At 48.8% G+C, this 11,374-nt stretch overlaps 1 protein-coding gene across 2 annotated transcripts in view; it reads right to left on the bottom strand.

Moving 5' to 3' along the window:
• The window catches only part of RAD54L2 (RAD54-like 2 (S. cerevisiae)), a 44,023-nt gene continuing 32,649 nt past the window's right edge, over positions 1 to 11,374 (bottom strand). Inside the window, exons 9-21 of one of the 2 annotated variants that reach the window (XM_010023100.1) lie at positions 10,554 to 10,896; positions 8,808 to 8,985; positions 7,974 to 8,225; positions 7,255 to 7,373; positions 6,833 to 6,948; positions 5,750 to 5,849; positions 5,210 to 5,415; positions 4,003 to 4,178; positions 3,070 to 3,266; positions 2,759 to 2,955; positions 2,195 to 2,284; positions 1,564 to 1,656; positions 1 to 1,350 (exon numbers count right to left, since the gene is read on the bottom strand). In XM_010023100.1, coding sequence (XP_010021402.1) covers positions 380 to 1,350; positions 1,564 to 1,656; positions 2,195 to 2,284; positions 2,759 to 2,955; positions 3,070 to 3,266; positions 4,003 to 4,178; positions 5,210 to 5,415; positions 5,750 to 5,849; positions 6,833 to 6,948; positions 7,255 to 7,373; positions 7,974 to 8,225; positions 8,808 to 8,985; positions 10,554 to 10,896 — 3,038 coding nt within the window. In that variant the 3' untranslated portion in view covers positions 1 to 379. The remainder of the gene's footprint in view (positions 1,351 to 1,563; positions 1,657 to 2,194; positions 2,285 to 2,758; positions 2,956 to 3,069; positions 3,267 to 4,002; positions 4,179 to 5,209; positions 5,416 to 5,749; positions 5,850 to 6,832; positions 6,949 to 7,254; positions 7,374 to 7,973; positions 8,226 to 8,807; positions 8,986 to 10,553; positions 10,897 to 11,374) is intronic. The other variant, XM_010023101.1, reaches the window with a different exon arrangement.

Raw genomic sequence — 11,374 nt, 5'->3', positions numbered from 1 at the left:
GAAGGGCTTCGACTCGCAGCACCAAGCCTCCCCCTTCCAGACAAGACTTCGAACAGTGACAGACAGACAGACAGAGCATGGGACGGAGGCACTCCTATGGTTTGCATTGCTGCTCCCCTCCTCCCCGGGCTCTTGCTCTCCCTGGCCCCCACAGGTCCACTCTATCCTCCTCCCATCTCCCAGCCCCTAATACAATTCAGATCCTTGACAGCTAAAACAACAACAAAACAAAATGAAAAGAACAAAACCACCCCCATGCCACACCCTTCGCATCCTTCTCCACCCGCTGCCATGGCCCAGAGGGGAAATCCTGACTCCCAAAAAGGTCCTGCAACTTTTGCCTCCTGGCAGAGCTGAGACTGAGCAGGAGCTGGGCCTGTTATTTCCCTGTGATCTCTATAACATCGTCGTCTTTGTCCTCGTCATTAGAGCTGCATCCCACCTCTGGGACCTCCTGGGATTCAAACTGAGGCACCTGGGACCGAAGGAGCCCCCCAGCCGGGTAGCCCGAGTGAGGGGACATGTAGCCAGGGTAGGCAGATGCCATGCTCCTGGGAAGGCTGCTAGGCAAGACAGGGGCTGGGAAAGGAGCAAACATCCTGGGCTCGGGCAGAAGTGACTGCGTGAAGGGAAGCGAGTAATTGGGCAGCACCCCTGTCAGAGAAGGGTTTAGCATGAATGAGGGGACGCTGGCGGTGACTGAGGTAGCAGCAGAAGAGCTGGCGGTGCCGGCTGTCAGCAGAGGGTCAGTAGTCACAGGGAACACCAGATGAGGGTCTGGGAGTAAATTGGGCAGCTGGTAGTAAGAGGAGCCAGTGCCCATGTATAAGGAGTTTCCTGGTTGGGAGGCAAATGGATGGGTTAGGTTGTGGTTTAAAGAGACAGGAGGCATGGTGAACCCACCAGAGACAGGGTACCCGTGTTCGTACGGCTGCACGGACGACGGCTGCCTGCGGGCTTGCTCCTCCGGAGCCGATGGTGAGGTTGACTTGCGCTTGTTGCCCCGTAAGTCCAACACCGAGTGTGTATCGACATGCTGGCTGGTGGCTGGCAGGGCTGAAGACACGGAGGGAGCCATGCAGTGAATCCCCACATGCTGCTCGGCTCCTCGGGCGGCTAAGCCGGGTGCGTTGTCTGTGCGGGCAGGGAGGCCTTGTGCTGCGTTGGTGCTGGGAGAGCTGTGCCGGGACTCCCGGGCAGCCGCTGCCTCTGCATACTGCTGCAGCTCGCTGATGATCTCGGGGCTGTCAGGGGATATGGGCCGAGTGAGCTCCTCCGCACTGGGGAGCTGTGGTGATGAGGCACTGTGTCTGCCATTGCTTGTGGACTCCAGTGACGAGCTCTGGGAGCCTGGGAACAGAGAGATGGAGGAGGTGAGAAAGACAACCTTGGAGAAAAACCTGAGGGCCAAGAGGCAACAGCAGAAAGGGAGGTGGGAATGATCATGGGGAGATTGTGGGGCCTGCTCTGAACACAGATGGAACATGCCCAAGGAACACCACCCCAAACACTCGTGTAGGAAAGCATGTGAGCAAGCCCCACACAGCACTCACAAGCCCCTACCTGAGGCAGCTGTCCGACGGTCTTCATTGCCCTTTGGCTTCCCAGTGGTCCGAATCGCAAAAATCCGCCCATCGCTGGTCCGGATATACGTCCCTAGAACAGAGGCAGAACAACATCATTCATCCCGTATCCACGAGCCTGTGAGGCTGCCTGGACAGGAATAGGACAGCAGTGCTGCATAAGGCCAGCCCACAGATCATGCAGGGAAGCCAGTGCGGGGCTTCTGCCCACTTCCTCACTCCTCACTTCCACTTTCAGCTTTCCTGTGTTGCAGCTCACCCCTTCCTAGCGTGCCGTGTGAGAGAAATGTGGAACTACATGCCTGGGACTAAGTTTGCCCTGGGAGCACCAGGAAGTGTTTCACTGCCGCAGTACATGCAGTACATGTTGTGAAAATGAGACACCAAGCCACAAAGTTCAACAGCTCCTCTCAAAGGCAGGAGCAGCCACTGCTGCAATAGCTACAGCAGTACACCCAAAGCATGGGCTGCAACCAAGCCACTCAAAGTCTAGATCTCCTCCCCTTCTTGTTTCTTTTCCTCTCAAGGGATTCATGCTTTTACATCCTTGTCTTTGCTAATTAGCATTGGCTAGGACCCTATCCACAAGTCTTACCAAGACAGAGCCTTACCTTTCGTCCCTCGGATGATGTGGATGCTCTCTCCAGCACTGATTCTTGCCTGTACATCAGTGGATGTGTTCGTACCCGGAATCACAATATCTGGCAGTGGGGATGGAACAGAACAGTGCCCATGAAATCACACACCAGCCACAGTCAGGAGTGGGGAGGTGCACCACCAAACCCCCTAGCTTGCGGTGCAGTTGTGTCTCCTATATGTGCTGCTAGAAGCAAGCCCTGGGTTTATTTCTGAGCAGCACAGGAAGGGAGCAGAGGCTCCAAGGAAGCACAAGCCGTGCTGCTCTGGCACAGCATCTTCCCTGTCCCAGCCAGCACAATTGGTGTCAGTACTTTAGGCCCTCTAATGGGAAATTCACTCCAAACAACCCACCAGGCCCATCCCCTTTGCACACCTGCAGGGAAAGTCCCCCAGGTACAGAGGAACCAGTCAAATGCAGGAGTAGTACCAGTGGTTCTGATGGCCACCTGCCCACAGCCCATGTGGGCATCAGCAACTCACCCTGCTCCTCAATTCACCGTGGGCATCACAACTCACTGTGAACATCAGCCACTCACCTGTGGTGGTGACGATCTTCTGCACAAAGACACCAGCTCGCTGTAGATAGTTGATGGGAAAGTTGACAGCAGGGTTGGAACTTGAGGTTGATCCTGCATTGCCCATGGGGACATGCCGGGGCATCATAGGAATAGGGGTGGATTGAACTGGGCGGACACTTGCCACTGGCTTGTCCTCACCCTTGAGGGCTGGTCGCCTAGTGAGAGAGGAGAGAGGAAAGTGCAGTGCCCCCACTGACAGGGATAAGCATCCTCTGCCTCTTCATTTTATGTCTACAGCACGGGAAAAAAGAGAAGAGACAGGTACTCACCAGTTCCTCTGGCTAAAGGCAGGGATGCTTGTCAGACTCTGGTCACTGGCTGGGTAATACTGTGCGTAGGACGGCCGGGTATAGGGGACGGATGCTCGCTTTTCCTCCTCGTAGCTCTTCTTGGCTGCTTTCTTCTCTGCCTTGGTCAGCTTGTGCTCCTTCCGGTCGATCAGCAGTGACTCATGCTGAAAAGGCTCCTGCAACCCCAAAGCACCGAGGTTTTGACACCAACACACCACAAGAGGGAACCAACACGCCTCAAATGGCAGCCACCCGGTCCCTACATGAGTACTGTCTCCATCCCACGCAGGAGCCGGGGAAAGGTGAGCTGGAGGCAGAGCTGGGCATGACAAAGCATGTGTGGGCCAATGCTTGGAAGTGACCAAAGCTCAGCTTCAAGAGCGACAGAGACAGCTAAGCCATCACTAAGCCTGCGCAGCAAAGGCCATTGCTTACCATGAGTACACAGTAAAACCCACAAGCGAACGACCAGGCTGAGCACAAGAACGGAGACTACCAAGACATCACACAGACACCAGAGCCCCATGGCATTCAGTCACAGGCCCACTCTGCAGCAGCACCCTGCCAGGGGAACTCTTGACAACACAGGCAAGTGCTGGCTGTCCCAGCTTTGTTTTAAAGCCACCCCAGGAAGAGAGGTGGCAGCAAGCTGAGATATGCTACTGCCACCTTCCTACACAGCACCAAGTTGAAGAAGGGGATGCCCTACAACCTGGCCCCAAACCTATCCAGGACAGAGGGGGCTCTAAATGTGCAGAAGATACTGCAAGGCTCTTAGGGCCCTCTCTAGAAGATTTTTTACCTATTCCCACCAGCACACGTGTCCTCCTAACCACTAACATCCCCATCACACAGCCAGACTCCTCCAGACCTACTCCTACCTGTGCCAGCAAGGAAGCAGGTTGGTCTTACCTTGGTGATGAGGTGAGGATACTTGAGACAGGCTAATTGTAGAACAGACTCCTTCATCTTGCTTGGATTGAGGGAGAGCTGAGCAGGGTCAGATTCCTCTTCCACAAAATGCAGCAGGTTCTCTACCTCCCGTCGAGTGAAGTTCAACACTGGGTTCAGATCATCCACCACCCGATCTGGCAGAGAGGGAGCGAAGTGAGCAGAGAAGGGAAGTGATAGGTACTGGTGCCCTTCCTACACTTTTGCCCTAATGGAGCTCCCTCCTTGCCATCCGCACCATCCTCAGAGCCTTCTGAAAATGTCAGGACAGGAGGAACATGAAGCTAATTACAGATGATGTCCCATCTCACATCACAAAATGGAAAACATACAAGCCCTGAGACAGAACTGCAGCCACATCAGTATGTGCCCTTCCACAATTCCCACTAAAAAGGCTCAAGTTAATAACCAGGAGCTGAAATTTTTATAACTCTGTTGAATCGAAAGCTGTCCCTCGCTCACAAGAGCCTGAAAGTTTTCCTTGGACATTCCTTCCTGCACACAGAGCAAACAGGAACACATGGAGAAAACAACCATAGCTAGGACTCTCCTGGGAGGCAGGCCAGCTGCCAGGGGCCTCCACCGCAAGTGCAAGACAGCATACTGATCACACTGGGCTGCTGCCTCTGGAGCTGGATTTCGAGACAAAGAAGGAAATGGGCAGCAGAATTCTTTTTGGGTCATCCCAACCCTCAGCTGCATGCTCTACAAGAGCAGCTTTACAGCTGGCACAAGCCAGCAAAAAAGGTATTTCTCGTACAAGGGCAGGTCAGAACTACAATAAATTCATTACTCTTGGCCCTTAAGTAAGCACTGTCAGTCAAAGGTATCAATATATATTTTAATTTCACTATTTTACCTCTCTTGCTGCTGGAGAAATTGAAGTACAGAGCTATTTAATAAGTAATGCCCAGTTTAAGGCAGGTTGTGCACAACCCTGCTGCAGGACGCTGGCTCTACAACCCCTGCTGCTCTGCCATGAATTGCTTATAAATTCCAGCTCATAAATGTCAAACACAGCCCTAGGATAGTATCTCTGTCGCTTCTCTGGCTGTCTGTTTCCCAACCTTAAAAAAAACCAGAAGTTATGAAAACCACAGAAACAGGACTTAAAGGATCTAAAAGAAGTGAAAACCAAGAGTGGAGTGCCATGTCCATCAACACTTACCTGACATGCCCTGCTTGGAGATCTGACGGTCATAGATCTTCTTCTCAAGGGTGTAATCAGAAACCAGTCTGTAAATGTGGCACGGCTTCTTCTGCCCGTAGCGGTACACTCGGCACACGGCCTGGGCGTCATGGCACGGGTTCCAAGAAGCATCAAACACCACCACTCTGTTTGCTCCAATGAGGTTAACACCCAAACACCCAGCACTGGAAATGAAACGCAAACATCAAATTGCTGCCTTGGCCAATTTTCAGAGCTTCTAGGCAGGGACTATCATTACAGCCAAGAGTCCATGAAATGCCTATGGAACATCCCCTCCAGTCATACAGGTAACTTCAAACCCATGTTCGGTTTCCAAGACTGTTGTTAAATTTGCAGAGGACTAAGGCTAAAATTCTACACCCCCAGGGAATTCAGAAGCAGATGGCACTATCATCTCATAGAGTCTTGAGAGCATGTTACAAAGAAAGTTAATAAATGAAACCCCATATGCATACAGAGCATCAGTGTCACTCTGCCTTTCTGCTCCAGCCAACTTACCGTGTGGACAAAAGAAAGAGCCAAACAGAGGTGTTGCTGAGATCATTAAACTGGTTAATGAGCCGTTCCCTTTCCGAGGCAGAGGTGCTGCCATCCAGTCCTGAGAAGGAAATTAAAGACACATTTAAAAGCCCTGTATATTTGGGAGAATCCCATTAGAACAAACCCACTTCCCAAACACGGAGCTTTGTAACTTGCTCCCAATCAATTATGGGTCTTCCTCAAGTCATGCACTCCAGGACCTCAGCTGGGCCACTCTGCACCTCTAATTTGCCTAGCCAGGCAGGTGCAATACAGCCAGCCAGGCTGGAATTTGTTCAACTGAAAGATCAAGTGAAACATTACCCAAGCTTGGCAAGGCCTGGACTGGGAGAGCTACAAAACACCTAGCCCATTAAGGTTCTGTATTAGGCAAGATGGATAGCAAGCAAGAACAGCATGAACAAGAGAAAGCAAAATTATGAAAGGCTTTGGCAAAACCCCAAAGACTGGATTTGAGCACAGAGAGTACTGGTCTAAAGGAGTGCAGGGGGGTATCATATCTCTGTTCCTGGGCAGCAGCTTACTTCTGGCAGCTCTGCAAAAATCAGGAACACCATACCCACTGCTCCTCTCAGTCCTGGCTTGTAAAGTAGCCACACAAAACAACAGTCAATGCCAGAACAAGATTTAAAGCTGGGGAAAAGGGGAGGAGGAATTCAGAGCCCTGAGCTAGTGAAAGCATTCCACAGTGATTCTGGCTTGGGAAGCAAGATCCAGAAGATAGCCAAACGGGAAATGAAAAGTATCTTTTGCAACTTAAAAGAACACTAGTAGGTGAGTTGTTAAATATGTCTAACATCTTCTAAATAAGATGTTGAAAAGAGGATTTAGAAATTACCAGTTACTTCCTATCTAACTGACATTGTCCTCCCAAGCACCTAAAGTAAGAAATCTGGAAGTAACTTCATTAGAAGAATGCTTCAGAAGAGCATTTTCATGCACAGGTGCAATTACAAGATGGTGGGTGACTTTCAGGAATTAGTCCATCACAGAGGATCAAACAATATCACACCAAAAGAGAGGAGGATTGGCCGCACTCACTGTAATAGTTGATGTTTCGGACCCAGTTGTGAACTCCTCCATCTGAGCCTGGAGGACTCGGCATTGGTCTCTTTGCCAAAAACTCTTCAATGACAGATAAGGTAGACAAGCTCTGGCTGCAAAATCAAGATCTCTGTTCACGAGAAAGCCCCCACAGCAGCAAAGATGGAGTATCACAACTCTTCCCCAACCATGACAGCATTGATGGTTGTCAAACCCCATTCGTGGCAGCACACCTCTCACTCATAAATGATAGTGGCAGAAGTATAAAATCCATGGAGGAAAAACCGGATCTAACACAACAAAGGAGAAAAGGGGAACTGCCACACTATTCACCTCGTATAACAATCTAATAGTACCAGGAGAGTCCAGCTACTCCAGTATTTAGTGACTGTAGGATCAGTGGTTCACACTTTGCTTACCTGAAGACCAAGATCTTGTCTCCAAGCTTCACACTTTCTTCAATTAGGTGGAACAGTAACACCATCTTGGGTGAGTTCTCCAAGACTCCCGTCTGGTAATCGCACAAGATGTCTTTGGCCTACCAAGAAACAGGAGACTATTACAGGTGGAGTTGTTCATTCACTGTTTACTTCAACAGTGAATCTTGGTGAGAGAAGTCATTGAAAAGAGGTTACAGATATTCAGTTGGTCAAGGCAACAATGTTACTCCCAACTACTGCTGCTACTTCACATTCCAGAAGCTCCAAATTACAAACTTCTTGGAGTATGAATGAATGAGCATTCTCTTAACCTCTCATGACTCTTTATCTCAAGACCTTTCCTCCAGCCCACTAAATTTACTACCATCTTATCTAGATTAAACTTTACCCTAACGCCTTTTTTGAACAACAAAGTCCACACCCTTTTTGGTCAGATGAAAACAATGGTATGAAAGAGTGCTGCCTGCACTTCTGCCTCACGAGAGTCGCCAAACCCCACCCCAACACCTTGCAGACATGCTTAGCAAGATGCCACATGAAGAAAAGTAAGAGAAATTCCCAGCTCTTCAAGAGAGGAGTCTTTTCTTTGTCCTACTTGAGAAAAATGCCTTAAGAAAAAGAAGTACAGTCTTCTAAAGTATTTAACCTATGTTTATCGTAACACTCCAAACAAAGAGTTTTCTACCAGTGGTACTCACCCACTCGTAAGTAACGACCTGATTTGCTCTCTCCTGAAAAGGGTTGAAGCCAACGCTCTGGAGGAACTTGCTGTTGGTAGCTTCTCCAGCTGGTGATGCCAAAGCATTACTCTCTGTTTTGACTTTAATTCCCTGAGGCTGGCAGCGGGAATTAGTACTTGCTGTGCCAAGGTCATCCACATCTAAATCCTGCTCATTTGCCAGATTCTCCTTTTGCAGAGCTTCATACAACACATCTGGATGGTTCCAGATCTGAAGGGGTAACAAAAGAAAGTGCTTAGGCCTGCGCTGGCCTGCTGCTTGCCAATGATTGTGGACTGAAAGCTCCCACAGCTATTCAAAGGGAAGAAGTAGTAGTTCAGTCATCTCCTCACCATCCCCACATGGAATTGTAGGGCACTGCAAAGAAAACAAGTCTGACTGCATTAAGGTAGTGAAAACAGAAAACTTGACTCTGCCACAACACAAGGTACAAACAATCTTAACTAAGGCTTTAAAACTGCCCAATTCTTTCCTTGAGAACAAACCAGAAGGCCACTGTCCACCCCACACAGCACAAACACAGAGGAAGCTGCTTGTTTGCACTGCAGCAGGTAAATAGATAAGGTACCAGCTGATGGCTGCAGCTTTCTTACACAAATATGAGAAAGACATTTAACATCCCTGCACCCCCGTTCTGAAAATGGGGATAACAATTCTGCTGGGCCACTGCAGGGCACTCTGGGGAGAGAAGATGTACCTGGTCAACCACACTTCTATCTCCTGTTATGACTCCTATTCCTGGCTTTCCCTTACATACTAGAATATTTCTTTACATCTCCTTCCAAAACCTACCTTACAACAGACACAGAAAGCTTTGAGTGGGTTCAGCCCCAGCCAGCCACTGTTGCCTGCATCTCGGAACCGGTTCATGAACTCCGTATAAAGGGCCCGCTGGATCTTTGATAGACGTACCAAAATGACATGCTCTTCCTTAGATGGGAGCTGAACCTTCAGCACATTGTGGCCTCGCCTGTGAAGGAAATAAAGAAAGAAAGATAAATAGAGAGAAGGGAATTTCCCAATCTGATCTCGCTGTGGCTGCCGGTAGGGTCAGATTTTGACTTATTGCCCACCTGGCTGCAGGGATAAAGACCTCTAGTTGCATGCTTCTCTAATGCACAGTACTTCCAAGATACTCTCCCTGCAGCCAAAACCAACTGTAAGCACAATTACAGAGATCTCAAATGCTACAATCTTCTAGCACAGGTCATGAGGTTAAGAGGGTGATGAAGTCCTGTTTTCCATGACCTCTTTTTGGCTCTACCAGTGACTAAAATCTCCATCCAAATCACTGGTCTGGCATCTTAGAACCCTCATCTGAGAAACAAAGGTGATTTGTTTCCGGAGTGGTGGAGTCACTGTCACTTTTCATGACTGAGGGTTCATGAAACACTTTCAGATCCTTGGGTAGAGGATGCCAAAAACTGCACATCCAAATTAACTACGAAGACATCAAAATAAACCTGAAATCACTCTGGTGCAGTTAGAGGTATTGGTCTCCATTATCAGAGACTGTGGTACCAAAGCAAACCAACTTTATTTCTATCCCCAAGGCAAAACAGAGCCATAAGGATCACTTTACAGTTGACAGATTGAACAAGACAGATTCTGAGGGAAATATGGAGCTGCTAACCTAAGAATGTCCTCTGTATGCTTAAGATCCTCCCACAAAGACAGTTAAGGTACCTATTTAAAACTCAAGGATCAATGGGCTGAGGTCAACTGTATGAAGTACAACAACTTGAGTCACAACAACCCCATGCACCACTACTGGCTTGAGGCAGAGTGGCTGGAAAGCTCCCCAGAGGAAGAGAACGCGGGGGTCTTGGTCAACAGCCAGTTGAATATCCTGGCTTGTATGAGCAATAGTGTGGCCAGCACGACCAAGGCAGTGATCATCCCCCTGTACTGGGCACTGGTGTGGCCACACCTTGCATCCTGTGTTCAGTTCTGAACCTCTCACTGCAAGAAAAACATCTGAGGTGCTGGAGTGTGTCCAAAGAAGAGCAACAAAGTTGGTGAAGGATCTAGAGCACAAGTCGTATGAGAAGCAGCTGAATGAACTGGGGCTGTTTAGTCTGGAGAAAAGGATGCTCAGGGGAAAGCTTATTGCTCTCCACAACTACCTGGACAGAGACTATACTGAGGTGGGTGTTGTCTCTTTTCCCAGGTAACAAGGGATAGGGCCTCAAGCTGTGCCAGGAGAGGTTTAGATTGGATATTAGGAAAAACTGATTCACAGAAAGGCTTGTCAAGCACTGGAACAGGCTGCCCAGGGGTTTGATTCGGTCACTGTCCCCAGAGGTATCCCAAATACGTGCAGATGTGACATTTAGGGACATGGTTTAGTGGTGGACTTGATAGTGTTAGATTAACACTATGATCTTAAGGGTCTTTTCCAATCTAAATGATTCTGTGATTCTATATATAAGGCAGTAAGATTAGCTGTACTGCATAAACTCAGCAAAACAAGCAGGCTAATTTGGGATGAAAGAACTGTTTGCATGGACTATCATTAAGAACTCCTTGTGGACTCACCGCTGCACAAAGCCTTCCAGCAGGCTATGCAGGACATGACTGCGATACCTCATGAGACGGACGTCTTGAGGGGTGCTGTCAATACACTGCCCATTCAGGATAGGGCGCTCAAACATGTTGCTGAATTCCTGACGAGAGCCTAGAAAGTCAGGTCGGACAAAGTCTACCATGCACCAATACTCAATGAGGTTGTTCTGGAGTGGGTAACCAGTCAGCACGACCCGCCGGCGGGAGCGGATGTTCTTCAGGGCCTGTGAAGTGCTGGCATGGCAGTTCTTTATCCGGTGTCCCTCATCACAGATAACCACATCTGGGCCAGGGCGAGACAAAGCTTTCTCAATCCCTGAGAACAAGGAAAATTAAGTGTTAGCTAGAGTTGAATAAGACAAACTTCTGGTTTTATATGGTCACCAACCTGGCAAATAGAAAAAGAAGGGCAATTCTGAAAAAGAGCAGTATTCATGAGTGACAGAAAGCAAGGCTGATTCAGGAAATAAAATGTGACTAGCTCCTATTTAGCATAATGTGGTAATGACCAGACATAACTGTGCCTTGATTTCTGCTCAATGACCTGCACTCTATCAAGCTGGGTGTCTTGCATCAGATTGGACTGGCAAATCTCACACAGACAAATCCTCAAGTTCAGCACACTGATTTCTATACTTACTTGCAGCTATTGCAAGAAACAAAAGACTAAACCAAAGCTCAACAACCCTCTGTCTCCAAAGACACAATCCTGCCTAGCAAAATCGGATCGTGTCAGGGATGCTAAAAGTAAGTTATAGGTTGTTTCCCTGTGCTGCCAGAGCTGATAGCCAGCT

Source organism: Nestor notabilis, unplaced genomic scaffold, assembly GCF_000696875.1.
Source record: "Nestor notabilis isolate BGI_N333 unplaced genomic scaffold, ASM69687v1 scaffold6291, whole genome shotgun sequence".
NCBI classification, from domain to species: Eukaryota; Metazoa; Chordata; class Aves; order Psittaciformes; family Psittacidae; genus Nestor; species Nestor notabilis.
Note: the sequence above shows the minus strand (reverse complement) of the source record. Positions and strands in the feature narration are given on the sequence as shown.